Below are 18,669 nucleotides of genomic sequence, written 5' to 3'. Positions count from 1 at the left end.
CGTTGATTCGGTATCTTGGCTATTGTGAAGTGCTACAATAAACTTGAGGGTGCAAATGTCTCGTCCATATACCAATTTCATCTCCTTTGGATAAATGCCCAGTGGTGGGATTTCGGGATCGTATGGTAGCTCTATTTGTAGCACACAGCACAATTTTAATTGCAGCCAGCCCCAAATTTGTTGCTTGAGGGTTATAACAAATTTACACACACACACACACACACACAAAGGTAGGCATATGAACCACATACAAGGTATAAAGCATGACCTACAAACAAAACATTCTCAGTTTTAAGTATCTGAATCCCTTACCTGGACATCTTTACTGCATAAGGTTTCAAAAAAAGGAAAAAAAAAAAAAAAAAAAAGGAAGTTACCAGATAATGACGCCACAGCTTAAAAAAATAAAAATAATTACCACCATATACTAAGAATTCCCAACCCTTGATCAGTTACAACCTAGATACTTGAGATTATATCAGCCCTGAAAAGTTTAGCTCTATTCTTCAACTGTACAGAAAACATATATTATCTAAGCAGGGCAAAGAGCTGCTTCAACATGTATTGCTTTACTAGGTCAAGACGATTTCCCACAATAGTTAAGCCTGAAAAATTCATGTTCAAACAGCCAGGAAACATTTTGGCAAAGGAAGCACTTAAAAAAAAAAAATAGAAACCAATCCTTTTATTGTACAACTTAATAATTTAATAATTTCTGTACTTTCCATTTTAAGAATAAAACGTGACAGTTAATGTTTAAAACTGGAAACCAGATAATCACACAAAAATCACATTTATTTCAAGAGCTCAAAGTGCAAATACAGCAAGTCAGTTCACAAAGTTTCAAGATACAGTTTTTAATGACAATGGAAATTTGATATACAAAAATGAAAGGGTAAATAGAAATAAAGCTCCTCAATTTTTAAAAAAATTCAAGTAATTTGAAAAGCCTTTAGACTAAAATACTCCACTTACATCCATTCAGAAATGCCAGTACTGCACTGCAATCAAGAAGGACTCTTCAAAGACAGAATCAGCTCAAACTGGTCAGCTCTAGATTAGAATGGAAGTTCTTGGTGCTGGCTTTTCTTGATTTGGAAGCTTCAGTCACTCACTGCTATCAATTGATGAGGTTCAATCCATGACATTTTTATCTTTAGGCAAATTCTAAAACATGTTTAAAGTTAAAAAGGCCGGGTGCAGTGGCTTATACCTGTAATCCCAGCACTTTGGGAGGCCAAGGTGGGCAGATCACTTGAAGTCAGAAGTTTGAGACCAGCCTGGCCAACATCGTGAAACCCCATCTCTACAAAAACACAAAAATTAGCTGGGCGTGGTGGTGAGTGCCTGTAATCCCAGCTACTTGGGAGGCTGAGGCAGGAGAATTGCTTGAACTGGGAGGCAGAGGTTGCAGTGAGCTGAGACTGTGCCACTACACTCCAGCCTAGGAGATAGAGTGTGGCTTCGTCTCAAAAAAAAAAAAAAAAAAAAAGCTAAATATAAGGCCAATACCACTATGAAGAATTTTCTGAAATGACCAGTATATATCTAAAAGATTTAAAGACCAATGTCAAGTTCAGGCCTATGGTTTTACTGGGAGAAAAGCCATAGATTAATACTTCTAGTATCCAAAACCTTCCTGGAAGCTTAGGAACATGGTCTTTTAAAAATTCCTCATGAAAACTGTACTTAAATATATATTTATTCATTTCTACATATATAGAACTTGTAGGTAAAGTAGAAAAAGTTCCCACTAGGAAGGTAATTAAAGGTTGTTAACGTTCTTTTTATCACTTAGTAGCCAGAAGACATGCTTATTTCTGCTCTCCAGAAGCAATGTTAGCTACTAGTTTCTGAATTCAGGAAAACATTTATCTTTCAGGAAGGTTTACGTGAGATATTTATTCAGTCTTTTTCTCAAACTTCTTCCTCTTTTCATTATAGGCATTATATTGAGAGTCTGTTCCAAAAATTCGATCCCACCATGTAAATGTTGAAGCATAGTTTCCAATGAAGTTCATGTGGTGGAAATCATGATGCCGAGAACCAGCATAGAAAGGGATCAGATTTAAAGGGTTGAGAGGAATATCATAACCACTGAAACAAAAATGATAAAGATTATTAAGGAATAAATACATGTCAAATAATTGCTGTTTTTATTAATAATCATGTGTTCACATTAACCAATTTAGATAACATTCCACTTTGCCTAGACCACTTTATTTCTAAGATGTTCACAAACAGCAAACACAGAAAATGATGTATATTCTAGAAACCACTCTAAGAAAAAAAATCCTTAAAAAAATCTATGAAAACCATTTATTTTATGATAAAATATATGAATGATGGAAGAGAGGGATTATAGTAATGAATCTTTAGACACAGTGTTTTAAGAATTAATTTTCTTTTATGTTTTAGAGGAAGCTTTCTCACCATCATCTGTAACAGTTGTAAATAAAGCCCAAAATACTAAATATGTTTTTTAGGAAAAGTCACATAAAATTAGTATCAAGTATTAAAAAGGGCAGGCCCATGATTCCCTGTATAGCAACTTCATTTACTTTTTTAGGCAATGACAAGTTGGAATCAAATGTACTACAATTAATCAAAATATCAGTGTACTTTTCTATAGTTGGGAGAAGACAAATGGCTTCAAAAAAGAGTCCCATTTAAAGTATGCTCCTTTTTTTCTAACTACATATCTACAATCAGACATCCAGTTATACTTATTTGAATCACTCTAACCCTCTCTTCCTTTGAGGGGCTTAGAGGAAGGAAGGTAGAAAGAAACAATGGATAGAAAAAAAAGAAAGAAATGTCAATTACAATTTTTTTACAGAATATTCTCTGCCTAGGACTAGAAGCATTAATTTTGCTACTTTAGAAATAATTCTTAGAATTTTATATTCTGCATTCATGAGTAGAGAAGTACGTCCCAAGTCAAAATGCAATGAACATATAATTAAAAAATAATGAACAATTAGGATAAGCATTTAAGAAGGCATTCAATATAAATAATTTACCACAAAATGTCTTCCAATCAACAGAAAGGATGCATTTGAAATATGTACGTGTTACAAGCAGTAGTTTCATCTTGCAAGTGCTTTTATCAGTGCTGAACAGTAAAGATTAGAAAGTCTTATTCAATGAAGGCTGAATGCTTTGATTTTTTTTCAAATATGAGTTAGGTTTAGGTTTATTACAGAAGGATTAAGAAATTGCTGGTCCTAAATATATATTTGCCCTAATAACATATTATCACTATAAAAATTATAACAGCATAGGCTAGAATGTAAAAACATCTATTATTTAAACTTTTATCCAACAATTATGTTTTCTTAATATAACATTAAGAAGATTAACTTCTCCTATTAGTCTACTTAGAAATATGATAATCTTATGGCCATGAAAATAAATATATTTCATTATACTTTATACCTGAACAGAAATTAATACTCACCTATGGACATCAATAGTTTCTAATAAACGAATGGTCACCCATGCCCAAAGAAGAATTACATGATCACACAAAAGCACGATTCCAATGAAAAATCCAGTTCCAAGAATTAGAGTCTCCAAAGGATGTGCATATTCAGCTTCCATTCCAAATGGAGCCTAAAACAAACAGATAAGAAATTCTTAATTTCTTAGCTATTGTGATGGTCAATTTTAGGTGTCAACTTGGCTAGGCTATGATATCCAACTGTTTGATTAAATACCAGTCTAGATGTTGTTGTGAAGGTATTTTTTAGATGTTGTTAACATTTAAATCAGTAGACTCCAAGTAAAGGTGATTACCCTTCATAATAAGGGTGGGCTTCATCCAATCATTTGAAGGCCTTCAGGATAAAGGCTGAGGTTTCCTGAAGAAGAAGGATTCTCAAGACTGCAACACCGAAACCCTGCCTGAGTTTCCAACTTGCTGCTCCATGGAATTGGGACCCAAGGCTGCAACAATTCTTACCTGGATTTCTAGTCTGTAGCCTGCTTTACAGATTTCAGACTTGATAGCCCCACACTTGCATGAGCCGATTCCTTAAAATAAATCTCTCTCTGCATATATATATTTCAATGATTCTGCTTCACTGGAGAACTTCACTAATACATATATTCTATTTATGCATAAAGTTTTACAAAGTTATATTGATTCTATATGTAGTGATGATTTATCTAGTCATACACTTATAAATAATACTAGCAATTCTCAATAAAAATACTCTTTTGTCCTTACTCAACATCAAAAGTCTAGGGATATAAAATCTTTCTGTCTTTGATGGTTTAGATAAAGGCATTAAATAATTGACTTGAACTCTAATTTTGATTTATGTATTTACAGGCTTGATTTGGCACACCATGTAATCACGGTCAATGCAAAACATACTCACATAACCAGTTTGACAAAGCTACATCAAAGCAATTCTAATAGGCTGGGCATAGTGGCTCACGCCTGTAATCCCAGCACTTTGGGAGTCCAAGGCAGGTGGATCACCTGACGTCAGGAGTTCGAGACCAGCCTGACCAACATAGTGAAATCCTGTCTCTACTAAAAATACAAAATTAGCCACGCGTGGTGACGCATGCCTGTAATCGCAGCTACCTGAGAGGCTGAGGCAGGAGAATTGCTTGATCCCAGGAGGTGAAGGTTGCAGTGAGCCGAGATCATGCCATTGCAGTCCAGCCTGGGCAACAAGAGCAAAACTCCGTCTCAAAAAAAAAAAAAGCAGTGCTAATCAAAGTTACTGTTTTTGTGGGAGTTAGCAATGTGAGGATCTAGCTGTGCCAGTGTAGCACTGTCCACAAGGATGGAAGTCCAAACTTTCATGTAATATTTTTCTTTCAGATCTCAATTTACCATGAAATTTAAGTAATGAAGACAATGTGTAGAAATGGCTTGTTTGTATGTGTGTGTATTGTTCTTAATAATCATGCCAAAGGAAAAGAAAATAAAAACGTCACCAACAATTTTAGAAAAATGCTCAGGCAATTAAAATAGACATTTTGCTTCTAACAGAAAGAATTAAATATAACTCTCACATACCTGAAACTCATGATGAACTTTATGAATATACTTGTATATTCTTTTGTGGTGTAAGAGTCTATGGAGAAAATAGTGCCAAGTATCTTCAATGACTGCACAACCAAAGCATCTTGCCAAAAGAAAATACCTTTAAGATAAAAATGTTGTAATGTGTAAGAAATAATTTTTACTTAAACTATCCAGACTTTTAGTTGGGATCACTGCTTGAGACATTACATAAAACTACCCACTCACTTACCAGGTTGACCTAATTGGGTATATTCATAAATAAATTCTCAAAACCACCAGATACAGCTACATAACTTGATATAAGGTTAAAGAGAGTGCCCACTAGACCAATTTCATTTCATTACGTTTGCACAACTTGCCTAATGACACGTTTCTCAAGAGATATCCCTGTTAAGTGACACATGAATATATATATGTGTGTGTGTATATATATATATATACATACATATTTTTGTTTATATAAACACAATTTCTATAAACCTCATAAATGATTCTCATATATTTCATTCATTTTAAATGTAAAATGTAATATATTTTTGTCAACATAAGCACTTATATATGTATATAAACATACAAAAGACGTTATGGAAACTTCTGATACTAGAAGCTCACCTTCCAACAAAATATTGAAAAGATGTAAAAATGGAAACATTTTAAGATTTTACTGTGGTTTACTTTTCTACTATTTATTTACTTCCAAAGTTTAGAACAAACATTAACTAAAATTAAGAAAACGGGTAAACATTAAGTATAACTTAACTGAATAAGCCACAATTGGGTATAAAAGCCAAATTTTTATCTACATACCATCTTGGCATTCTTTCCCAATCATAAGGAATATTGAAATACTCTGTAAAATAATAGGTTCCACAAATCAAAGGCAGCTGGATACAGAAGTGATTAAAGAGAAGAACTTTGAAACATTTCCATTGGTTTTCCCACGTCTCTGGCTTATCCTACAAAGAAGAATCACAGTATCTAATATTAGTCTCTGCTATCAGAGTTCAACTTGACCTAATTTTTTCTCTGTTTATGTTGGACCTTAATTCTATGTCAGTTATGTTAACTAACTAACTAATAACTAAGACTCAGGAATCTTTGCCTTCTAAATTCTTTACAACTACTATCACTACTTCAGGTGAAGAAACCGTTAACAGATGCGCCCAGCCATAATGATCTCAAACAAACTAAGAAATACTATGGAATGAATAACTCTCCAGTCTTTGCTGCCACAGATCATTCACTTCACTTCTTTTACCAGAAGTTTCAGAGAAGAAATATAATATGCTAAGATTACAGTTGGGTGTCCACAATTGAAGAAGTTGTACAAGAAGCATTGGAAGCCTTTTACACAGTAAGTCGATGCTTCCAGGCACTCAGTGGTATTCATTTCAATAAATAAGTACACTTTTGTTCATATCCAATGACAGAATTATAAACTCTCTGAGTTGAGAAGTACAGAGATGTGTCCTGATTATGGAGTTCACAGATTCAAGTCAAAATGAGAAAAGTTAGATCAAAATGAGATGTTCATAAGACCTCATCAGGATACCCATTTGCTTAGCAAGCCATTATAAAAAACAAAGCAACACAAAACAAAACAAAAACTAACTAAATGTATTCAATTTATAGGACTGCACTTAAGGTGCTTTGAGTTTTACAAAATGATGGTGACAATAAATATCACTTATTGCTTCGTTTTAAATGTCACTGCTGAAAAATTCAGAAACCTGCCAACAAAACTCTTTTAATTGAACCATGAAATCCAACGTACAGGAACTACTGCGCATCAGCAGAAGCCCAAAGAGGTCAACCAGCTTGGGCAGAGTCACACACGCAGTTATTAGCAGAAGTTGGACTAACTAAAATCTAGGTCTCCAGATCCAGTTCTTTTCTTGAAATTCTTTAAGGGGTATCTTCCTGACAAAAATAGGAAAAGCACTGAACTAAGAATCAATCCAGAGATTTGTGCTCTAATACCAGGGCTGCTACTCACCAGTTAACTAGCTCTTGTGATGTTTACAACTCAGTTTCTTCAACAATAAAATGGAAGGATCTGACAACTGCCTTTGTATTTCTAATCTGAGTATTATCTAGCCCCACTCCTCTAAACCTCCACTCTGTAATTGGGGACGAAATAAATGAAGGATTCAGGCCTCAGTTGGCAATAGTACTGTCTCCTACAGCAACTACGGTTAATAGACTTAATTTCCCAGGTAGACTGTGATATCGATGCAGTTACAGAAATCAGAAAGTTAATCAACTATAATAAAATCACGTTATACCATTTAGAGTATACATAAATTAGTTACAAAGACAGTTAGCAATACAAATTCACACCTAGTGCAATATGAAAGTTTACCATATTTTACTTTCTTTATGCATAACTGTACTTAATATAAAGGAATACCTTTACAAGGGCCACAAACTTCAGAAATAATATTTTTAGTACATTTATCTTTGAGGAAAATTTTTGGAGAATTACTAAGATGTATGATTTTTTTTTTTTAAAGAAATAGATCCTGCAAAGTATGCTTTACTTTTTCATTCCTGTGAAATTTCCCCTAACTAGCAAGGATGTGCATTAGCTCTCCAGTTGTCTGTTCTGTTTGAAAGCAGAAAGTCTTTAGTACTATTTCATCACCACCACCAACTTCTTCTATTCTTTTTGACAATTTTAAGAATAAAAACATTTATTGCATATGTTAAATATAATTCTCAAATATTTTATCTTAAACAATTGATACCCTCAATGTTAACCAGGGTATCTGCCTTCAAAATGCATAAACCTGTGATTAATTTGTACTGATATTTTGGTTTCTTTTAAAACTCCTTTAACTTGTGAAAACCAGTCCTGATTTAAAATCACATTTTTTATCAAAAATGCTCAAAGCACGGACTTTAATGGTTATGAAACGTAAAGACTTGCTGAGTACAGACTTGAAGTCAAATTACCCAGCCTTTCAATCTGTTCATAAACAGCTAGTTCTGACCAACTAGACTACAGCGTATTCTTTCCTTTGCCACACTATATTTTAAAGCTGCTCATATACCCTTGCCTGAAAAAGCTCTTTGTCTCTCTGGAAAGGTTACTACTTCTAACCAATGAGTCAGTTGCAAAGTGCAGTGAAGGAGAAAAAGGATGCTTTTGCCTGGCCAGCCATACAATGAATTACAATGAATGAGCCCTATAAATAAATCACTGGGTGACACACGGCAGCCACAATCACCCTAAAGGTGCATTAGAACTTAAGACATCCAAACTTAATTCTGCCTTTCAAAGCAGGTGCTTTTCTAAAAAGCACTTTGGAACTTCTGTGACCTTAATTGAGGGTCACAGAGTACTCTCCTTTGGGTTACATTATTTTTTATTTCCTTCGCCTTTACCCTTTGCTCTTTTCTCCTTTGGCCTGGAGTCCACAGTCATCTGACCCCTGCATTATCTCCAGAGAGGACTAATACTAATACCTGCTTAAAGTGAGACTCTGGGAGAGGCTGTGAAACTAACAGAATGATAACAGAGAATGTGTACAGACTGCCATCCAAAATATATACAGTTGTCCTTTGGTATCTTTTGGGGATTGGTTCTGGGACTTTCTGCAAATACCAAGATCTGAAGATACTCAAGTGCCTGATATAAAATGACATAGTACTTGACATAACCTACACAAATCCTCTCGTATACTTTAAATCATCTCTACAGCACTTAATAATACTTAATAAAATGCAAATGCTCTATAAATAGTTGTTATTTTGAATAATGACAAGGAAAAAAAGACTGTACATGTTCAGTATAGACACAATTTTTTTCCCCTGAATATTTCTGATCTGCAGTTGGTTGGATCCATGGATACAATAACCCATGGATATGGAGAGCCAATTGTACTGAGTGAATGTAAATTACTTTCCATAGATGAATACTCTCAATGGTCTACTTTCTACCAAGACTGTGTGCCCTTGAGTTTTAGTTTGGAATGACTTTTTATGAAAAGTAAACAGCAAACACTAGAAACTATCATCAGCTTACCAAATGCTGACAATTCATCTTTCTAATAAGCTACTCCAAATTCTCACATCAAGCTCATAGGCTACATATTAGATTTCACCTTGTCATGTACGTAGCGACCTCTCAACATTTAGTGCAATGAAGCAAATATCCAGAAACAAGGAGCATCACCTCCTTATTTGGGATGATATGAATGCTGCAGAACTACCTACCATATATTTAGGGAAAAAAAACTTGAATAGCCCTGATCAAGGTCGTAGCGTATTAACAGTCCCTTAGATTTGCTGGAACATAGAGTTGGGGTGAACTGCAAAATATGCACAAATCACCATACCTTTCCTTTCCAGCTAGCTTAAACATTAAAATTTATAAACTTAAGTTACATAACCATCACATCTACTTAAAGCCCAATTTAACAAACAATTCTTGAAATATTATCAATAATGACTTAGGACTGTGCTGTTCAATTCAGGAGCAACTAGTAACATGTGGCTACCAAACACTTTAAACATGGCTAGTCTAAATTGAGATAGACTAAAATTAATGTAAAATACACACGGGATTGCAAAAACTTATCAAATATCTCATTAAGTATTTTTTAGAATTTGATTACTGGTTGAAATAATAATTTACATTTATTTCTTATTTTTTTTGAGACAAGGTCTCACTCTGTTGCCTATGCTAGAGTATAGTGGTGCAATCCTTCTGCTTCCGCCTCATAAGTAGCTAGGACTTACATCACCATGCCTGGGTATTTTTGTATTTTTTTGTAGAGACAGGGTCTTGCTGTGTTTCCCAAGATGGTCTTGAACTCCTGGCCTCAAGCAATCCTCCTGCCCTGGCCTCCCAAAGTGCTGGAATTACAGGCATGGACCCTGCACCCAGTGATAGTTTACATTTATTGAGTTAAAGAATACACATTATGAAATTAATTTCCTTATTTCTTTTTACCTTTTCTATGTATTCTACTAGAAAATTTAAAATTACATACGTGGCTTCATATCTCTATTGGATATCACTGCTTTAGCCTCGCAAAACAAAGACCTATTTACTTTTAAAATATTCAGCAACATTGATGATAATATTCTATTTCTAGTTCCTTATACTCACCTTTTGAATTTTGTATTTTTTCATATAAGGTATAAATTGAAATAAAAATCCAGGTAAACAGAACAAGAAATAAAGGGCTTCATGAACTATAAGGGATCCCCATGTTGCAATCTGGAACTTTGTATAATTATTCAACATATAGTTCCAAGCATTTTTAAATGGTTCTTGCAGAGGATTCTCAGGTAAAAGTGAATCTACATATTCCACAGCCAAGGATGCTGAACTAAAGATGCTGACACTTTCATTTGTTGCCATTTTTCAAATCTCTGCAGACAGCCTTATAATTCTGTAGAAATGAATACATATATAATAAGTTAAACAATGAGCTTTCAAAAAATAAAACAGTTAAAAAATGCATCCTCTGATCATTTTAAAAATGATAATTACTAAAGGAGTATAAATTTTTTACCAAAAAATTACTAAAGGAGTACAAATGGTTTTACACCATTTTAAAAAATTTGCCGGATATCATCACCATTTCCATTTGTAGATATTCCTTTAAAAAACACATTATTTTCAAGAACAATAGCTAAAAGAACAATAGGGGAAAATTTTTTTCAAGCTATATTTAAAGAAATCGTCAATGTGGTTCTCACGGAAAAGCTTCTAATTTAAATGAGCAATAGCTGGGTTTAAAAGTATCACTTAAAGTCAAAAGAACCTATAAAGAAAAAGCCTGCCAAATGTGAGTACATAAAAATTAAGTACTTCCTACTGGGGAATAGAAAGACAAAGTCAAAGATTAAATGAGAAACTGGGAAAAATATTTCCAACATTTTACAACAAAGGACTATAAAGTGTGCTTTAGAAAAAAGACTAAAAAGACAATAGAAAAACGACAAATGCCATTCACAAGCAGTTCACAGAAAAATAAAGGCAAATGGTCACTAAACAAGGAAGAATCTTCACTTCATTAAATGAGGAAATGCACCCTAAAACAAAGAGACACTTTTAGCCTGAGTAGCAAATCTTTAAAAGTTTATTAGTGCCCAGTATTGGTAAGAGGATGAGAAAAGAGGCATAACCACACACTGTGGGCAGGGGGGGATACATCAGTGTATCATTGGAGGAAAAATTAGCAACACCTATCATAATTCAAAATGAATACATCCTTTGATCCAGCAGCTTTCTCATTTAAGAGTACAAAGACAGATACACTAAGATGGAAGGAAGCATTGCTTGTAGTAGCAAAAACAAAGAGGAAAAAATAAAAGCAAAACACAAATAAGCCATCAACAAGGTATGGGTTAAATAAATTAAGTCCTTCCATAGACAATTATACAGCCATTTAAAAGAACAGGGAAGATCTATACGCTCTACATAGAAAGATGTCTAAGACACAGTGTCAATCCAAATAACAAGTTACAGAATAATATGTATAGCAAGAGCCCCACTTAAGATTTTTTGAAAAGGATATGTATTTTATCCATGCACTTTTATGCATATGTACATACAGAGACACACAGAAACAGAAAATGTACATATGGATACAAAGGGAAAAATTTACAGTGGTGACTTCTAGGAAAACAGAGGTATGTGGCAGGGTAGGAGACAGTGTTAATGAAGACAGCGTGGCGGGGTAGGGGAGAGTGTTATGGAAGACAGTGCGTGGAGGGGTAGGAGACAGTGTGGCGGGGTAAGGGACGGTGTTACAGAAGACAGAGTGGCAACTAGGAGATAGTTTTATGGAATACAGTGTGGCAGGGTAGGGGAGAGTATTATGGAAGACAGAGTGTGGTGGGGTAGGGGAGAGTGTTATGGAAGACAGAAAAAAAAATCTGACTTATGTCTTTTGCACAATTTAAACTTTTTAAATGAACATGTTCTACTTACCTAATAAATAAGCTCAATAGGTCACTAACCAAAAAATAAACTTCTCAAGAGTCACTTTCCTAAAAATGTTCACCACTGCTGCTTCTAATTTATGAATTTTTTTGGACCATTTTAAAAATGAGTATTTTAAAGCCTCAGAAGCGTTCTAAACAGTGCTTTAAAAGTCCCCTTCCCCAACACTTCTCAAATTGACCTTTTATCCCATTCTACAGAAGGAATATTGAGAACCAGCCAACTCCTTCAGGCATCTGAATTCACTTCATGCCGTCCTTCTTCTGTCCTATTCATCTCAAATGACTTACACCACAGTGACTATAGTGTTCCATCCTGTGTCACTACAAGCCTTAAAATTTCTTTGCTCATTCATTCTTTCCTCTAAGACTGACCAGTCTTCCTGTGTTCTTATCGTACCTCAAGAACCTGACCATCACTTATCCTTTCTCATCTTTCGTCCTTCTCCCTTCATAGAATCCATATATTCCCTCAGGTCTAAAAACACATTCATGTCTTTTTTTTTTGAGACAGGGTCTCACTGTCACCCAAGCTGGAGTGCAGTGGCGCAATTATGGCTCACTGCAGCCTCGATCTCCTAGGCTCAAGCAATCCTCCCACCTCAGCCCCTCGGAGCTGGGACCACAGGCACATGCCACCACGCCTGGCTAATTTTATTTTTATTTTTTGTGGAGACAGGGGTCACCCTATGTTGCCCAGACTGGTCTTAAACTCCTAGACTCAAGTGATCCTCCCATCTTAGCCTCCCAAAGTGTGGGGATTATAGGTGTGAGCCACTGCGCCCAGCCTACATCTTCCTTCGTTGATAAACACCTTCCTAGTCTCCATTACCTCTTCCAAGCCACTGTCCCATTTATCTTTCTTTGACCCAACCAACTTCTTTCTCAAAGGAGAGCTCTACATAAAGACTGCTTAACTCAGCTAGGCATGGGGGCTCACGCCTGTAATCCCAGCACCTTGGGGAGTCTGATGTGGGCAGATCACCTAAGGTCAGGAGTTCAGGTGAATCACTTGAACTGAGGAGGTGGAGGTTTCAGTAAGCTGTGACTGCACTCCAGCCTGGGCACCAACAGCAAAACTCTGTCTCAAAAAAAAAGATTGCTTAACTCACCCACACAACTCACTGAGCTACTTGCAATCTGGCTCCCCACCTACACCAAAATGTCTTCAATCATCTTCTAAGTTGTAAAATAAGGCAACCATCCAATCTTAATTTTTCTCAAGGTGATTAGTAAATTTGACAATAATGAACCAAGACCACTTACTAGTCCTGTCCTGTGACCTTGGGCCAATTAGGTAACCTCTCTGTGATGCAGTTTTATCAGCAGCAAAAATTAAAACAGTAGGCCTTCCAATGAGTCCAAGAGATAATGCATATAAAGCACTTAGCACAGGACCTGGCATGTAATAGCTACAAGAAACTAACAATTATTGGGCACTTTCTGTGCCAAGAACTGTGTTCAAAGCATGCTACATGCTCTCTACATTTTAACTTTAATCCTTACCACACCTTCGTGAGGTAGGTATTATTTTATCGCCATTTTATAGATAAAATAACTGAGGTTTAGAAAGATTAAGCAACTTGCCCGAAGTCTAATGCTTTGGGCATTAACAAATGCTTAATGTTAAGTTAATGCTTAACTTAACAAATGCTAAGTGAGGAAGCCCATGCACTCATCCATTATATTACACTATAACTATAAATAAAACCCGTAATAAGTATTAGAGTACAAGGAGAATAATTCTTATAGTTTACCTAAGCCCTATGAAAAGGTATTCCACATGAGTTGCCTTTATCTTTTTATTTCCTGTTTATATTCTAGCAACTGCAATCTGCATTCTATTGTCATCACTGCACTGAACTTACTCTTACTAAAATCACTAAGGAGCCTGGGTGTGGTGGCTCACGCTGGTAATCCCAGCACTTTGGGAGGCTGAGGTGGGCGGATCACAAGGTCAGGAGTTCGAGACCAGTCTGGCCAATATGGTGAAACATCTCTACCAAAAAAATACAAAAAAATTAGCCAGGTGTGGTGGCGCATGCCTGTAATCCCAGCTACTGGGGAGGCTGAGGTTGCAGCGAGCCGAGATCGCGACACTGCACTCCAGCCTGGGCGACAGAGTGAGACTCCGTCTCAAAAAAAAAAAAAAAAATCGCTATGGATCTCCAGCTGCCAAATCCAATAAACCTTTTTTTTTTTTTTTTGGAGTTTATTTTATTTGACTAATCTGGAAGATTTGATACTTCTCTTCTTGAAATACTGCCTTTCCTTCGTTCTTGGAACTCAAATGCATTCACTCTGACAAGTATTGTGCATTCATTGTGCTAGCTGGTGCCCTTACCCCTGAGTTCATAAAACACAAAATTTAGTGAGGAATAACAACTAGTGTCCAAACCATCAAAAATTATGTGATAAGAACAATAAAGGGGAGAATACACAGTGCTATGAACTTCTAGAGAAAGGTGCTATCTAAACTGAGACCTAGAACAGGAGAGGGAGGTGACAAATTAAAAAATAGAGTGAGGGAGAGAGGGTCAAGGGAGGGGTTTTGCATAGAGAGAAGAGCAACTCCAAAGACTCAACCAAGAGATTAGAAAGAATATGAGAATTGAAGCTGGAAATTTTCCCAATAATGCCTTCCTTACTCCCTTCTAACGATTCCAGATTGTCTTGGGTGATCTTAACTATTTTCCGTTTTAAAAATATGCTGATATCCATCCTCTCTATCTCTAGCCCTCTCCCCTAAACTCCAGGAACTAATTATCCGAGTTTACTGGTCATATCCAATCAGAGAGTTCAGAGGCACATGAACTCACTCAACAGGTCCAAAGGTTCAGTATGTGCTCCTCACAACCCCCGCCCAAACACTAGGCCTCCTTTAATGCCTAATTCTCAGACATAACGTTTTAAATCTCTCCCATCTCTGCTGCCTTGATTAAGTCTTCAAACTCTCACCCAATTTAGAAACACTTGGTTTAGTTAACATTCAGGAATTTACTTTTCACAAAGGAGCGAAGGAATCGATATACTGTTGCTAACTGAACAAGGAATTAAAGAGGAGAGGGGAAACAAGGTCTTGGAAAACTGCATTTCCTTTTCCTTTACTCATTCTTGGGCAACCTAAATGACTGGAAGCCTGCTCTGGAGCAGGCTGACCAGATTAATTTAGTTCTTTGTGGATTCTCAGAAACCTTGAAGTTTAGCTGTCAGCCAGTCTCTGTCCTTTGGCACTTTAACACGGATTTCACCAGGTCCTTCATTTTCTGGACTTGCCCTGCCTCCAAGCTTGCCCTTCTTACACCGTATTTCTAAGATGCAATGCCAGGATCTATATAAATCTAAACATCAGAGATAACCTCCTTAAAACACTCAAAGTTCAAGGGAGTGCTTGCCCTAAGCATAAAGATCAAGCCCCGCTGTGACTGATGCACACGAGGCCTTTCCAGACTTCTTCACTCTTCATTTCTTACATTCTCGCCATCCTACACTTCACATTTTTCCAGTATCTGATCATTCATGGTTGCTACTGCTTCATTCCTCTCTGCCCACGGAAATATCGTTCCCTTACAGGTGATGTCCTCCCATCCAACTCCTAGTCATCCTTCAGTAACCTCCTCTCGTACGCCCTTCCCAACTCCACTACTCCCAAAGCACATTACATCTTACCTCCTTCTAGTGTTTCCTGCTTTTGTATAACTTTCGCCAGTCTATCACCCTGTGCTGCAACTGTCTTCTACGTCCCGTCTCCCGAAGACAACACTCTTTAAAGGGCAAGAAACATGCCCTAGCCTAGTTCCATCACTTAAGAATTTCACTCTGTTTTCATCCGTTTTCCTCCTTTTTAGCACGTACCTTACCCTAGGCCCACCTTCACTCCAGTCTCCTTCCGCCCCCTCTCCGGTACCACTGCCAGCGGTCCCGCCCAGCGCGCGCATCCGCACCCCGAACCCGCTCCCCTCGATCTCACGGAGCACCGGGTGGGAGCCCGCCTGCTCCCCCTTCCTCGCTCACGAGCCACTCCTCCGACTCCCTCACCTGAACGACCGCGAGATGACTGCCGGCCAGCAACACCCAGGACCCGCCAGGTGTTGCAACCTCGGAACCTGCCTCGCCTGGCTGGGGGGTGGAGCTGGGTGGGCCCGGCGGTCCGTCCTGTCGTTATTGGCCTGCGAGGGCTCCCGCCCCGCCTTCTCGGCGCGGTGATTGGTCTGTGCAGTTGCCGACATCGTGTGACTCGCGCGAACGAGCCCCTGGCGGTCCCAGCCATTGGCTCCGTGGATGGAGTGAGGATAGTGAGACCTGCAGGGCCAGCCAATGGTCGGCACCGCGGAGCGCCCGGAGGCGGGGAAGCGTGAGAGCGCGTCACGGCGTGAGGGGGCGGGCACAGACGGATGGCCTCCTCGCCCTGCCGCGCGGAGTCGCCTTGGCAACTGCGGTCCCGGCAGATTCCCGGTGAGAGCCTGCGCTGTGCGGGGGAGAGTGTCGCGCCAGCCGCCGTCCCAGGACTTTTATTTCAAATGTGACCTGTGTAGCAACCGCAACTCCCAAACCCGGGAAGAGAAGAGCATAGATGAGTCTTAAAATCTATGTTGACTGTTTTGTGTTTCTAGACACCCTTGCCTTCCTTTTTCTGGTCTACCTTTTAGATTTAGATCTTTTCGTCTCCCTTGTTTCCCCAGCCTACGTATCCTTTAATAAATCCCTGCATTTTGAAAACGGAGAATTTCAAATGCGATTTATCGTCATTTTGCAGATGAGAAATAGAGGCTGGGAAAGATTTAAAAAGATTGAACATCAAGGGAGATTTCGGCTCCCAGGACCTTGACCTCGCTACATGGGCCGAGGACGCCCAGGTGTTGTTGCAATTGCTGTGCTGGACGATGAGTGCCCGGGGGCGGGGGCGGGGGTGGGGGGATTGACGCAGGTCTTTGCAGCTCTAAGCTCAGTTTACACCATCTCTCAACATTAAAATATTGGGTACTGGGGTATAATAATAAAACTGTGTACAGATGTGATAATATACTAAAACTTTCACTTAACGGAAAAGGTGCCTTTAAAGAAAAAAACCGCACAGGGGCATCATTTGGGCTAGTGAAGGCCCTTTTTCCTCCTCCTTTATTAAGGTATAATTGACAAAAATTGTGTTTACAGCGCACACATGATGTTTTGATTATGTGTATATTGTGTCAAATATATACAGCTTCTGAAAACGGAATACTGTTGTTTCACTCCTCCATGCTTTTGCTCAAACTGGCCCTTCTGCCTGGAATAATCAGCCATCTCCATGCCGCCCCATCAATTCAGGTACCATCTCCTTGAGGAAGTTCCCTCTTGAAAAGTGTCTTTTTTAGATTCAGTGTGACCTGTACTCATTCGTCTATCCCTCATGTTTGGCACACACATTCTTTGTAAAGTATCATGACAGAGGTCACGTCAAATGAAAAGAAATGGGATCTGTCCCTTGGTTATCAGAGTCAGCCCTGTCTTTAGGATGCCTTTACAGTGGTGTCTGAAACCGCCCCTATATACTTTATGAAATTAATCTGGGAAAAAGGGGTGGGGGGAACGAAATTAAACCAAGCTTGCAGCACACTGAGGATTAATAATTAGGTCAGCTTGCTCTCTGACCCCTTCCTCATAATTGTTTGCCTATTGCTTCAGAATCATGTAGACTCTTACAAGGTTATAGTTTCCCGTAACTGCTCTATAGACAACAACTTGAACATTATGAAACGTTAAGTTTGTGCTTTGAGATAACCTTTCAGGTCCTTCATACTGATGAAACTACTGACTCAGCTGGTCTGAAGGACTACAAGGAGCTGACTCACCAAAGAATGCAGTTCCCACATCCTGATGATTTCATCCCCCTTACCCCAGCCAATCGAGGACCCTAATTTTCCAGCCCCTTGCCCTCCAGGATCCCCTTAAAAGCCCCAGCACAGAACTCCTCGGAGAGATGAATTTGAGAGTCTCCTCCCATCTCCTCTCGGCACCCTGCCATCACTAAACTCTTTCTCTGCTGCAAACACTGCTGTCTCAGTGTATACTGTGCAGTGGGCATATGAATCTGTTGGTCCTGTAGTGGATGCTGTGGCACACCACCTAGATTCCCCTCTTCAAGACCTAAGCAGGCATTCCTCCAGCTGCTGAGTACTGCCAAAGAGAAGCACCTCTCCCCACGGGTATACCCCCTTTCTGGGCAACAGCTAGTCAAGTAACTGGTTGAAACGGGTATAAAATCCCTTAAACCAATGTAGGGCTACTTTGCTTGGCCATCCCAGCTCCAGAGCTCCCCATCCTATTGGTTGTGTGATGACTGCACTGCCACCCAACTTTTGTCTCTGCCCAAATCTGCCATCCTCTATCAGGTAAGCATCAATAGCACACGCTATCGGGCCACACTTACTAGGCTTGGCATTCTATTAGCAGTGGATAAGTTACTTCTCTGTCTTACCTGGCACTTCTGTAAAATAATAATACCTACACCTCGAAGAGTTATTTATGATGATTACATGAGATAACGTGTATAAAGCCCTTTGCACAGTCTCTGGCATACAAGATATCAGTAAATGTCAGCAATTATTTCTGATTTGGAATTCTACTACAGTATTAGATTTTCTAAATCAGAGCAGGTGTTTGGAGGGGTCAGATTATTTTAA

At 38.3% G+C, this 18,669-nt stretch overlaps 1 protein-coding gene across 3 annotated transcripts; it reads right to left on the bottom strand.

The window, feature by feature from the left end:
* Positions 1 to 670: 670 nt before the first annotated feature.
* Positions 671 to 16,168, bottom strand: MSMO1 (methylsterol monooxygenase 1). 3 transcript variants are annotated; one of them, XM_009240424.4, is made up of 6 exons: positions 15,863 to 16,139; positions 10,164 to 10,449; positions 5,855 to 6,003; positions 5,039 to 5,165; positions 3,461 to 3,615; positions 671 to 2,097 (listed from the first exon to the last, which is right to left on the bottom strand). In XM_009240424.4, exons 2-6 carry the CDS (start codon positions 10,416 to 10,418, stop codon positions 1,902 to 1,904), a joined length of 882 nt encoding a protein of 293 aa, XP_009238699.1. In that variant the 5' UTR covers positions 10,419 to 10,449; positions 15,863 to 16,139; the 3' UTR covers positions 671 to 1,901.
* Positions 16,169 to 18,669: the final 2,501 nt, after the last annotated feature.

Source organism: Pongo abelii, chromosome 3 (assembly GCF_028885655.2).
Source record: "Pongo abelii isolate AG06213 chromosome 3, NHGRI_mPonAbe1-v2.0_pri, whole genome shotgun sequence".
NCBI classification, from domain to species: Eukaryota; Metazoa; Chordata; class Mammalia; order Primates; family Hominidae; genus Pongo; species Pongo abelii.
This window is presented reverse-complemented; position numbering and strand designations above follow the sequence as displayed.

Coding starts and splice junctions, on each gene's coding strand:
- MSMO1 (XM_009240424.4), bottom strand. CDS start 10,418: ATGGCAACAAATGAAAGTGTCAGCATCTTTAGTTCAGCATCCTTGGCT. Junction 6,004..10,163: donor AAAAATACAAAATTCAAAAG/GTGAGTATAAGG, acceptor TCTTCTTTGTAG/GATAAGCCAGAGACGTGGGA. Junction 2,098..3,460: donor GAAACTATTGATGTCCATAG/GTGAGTATTAAT, acceptor TTTTTGTTTCAG/TGGTTATGATATTCCTCTCA.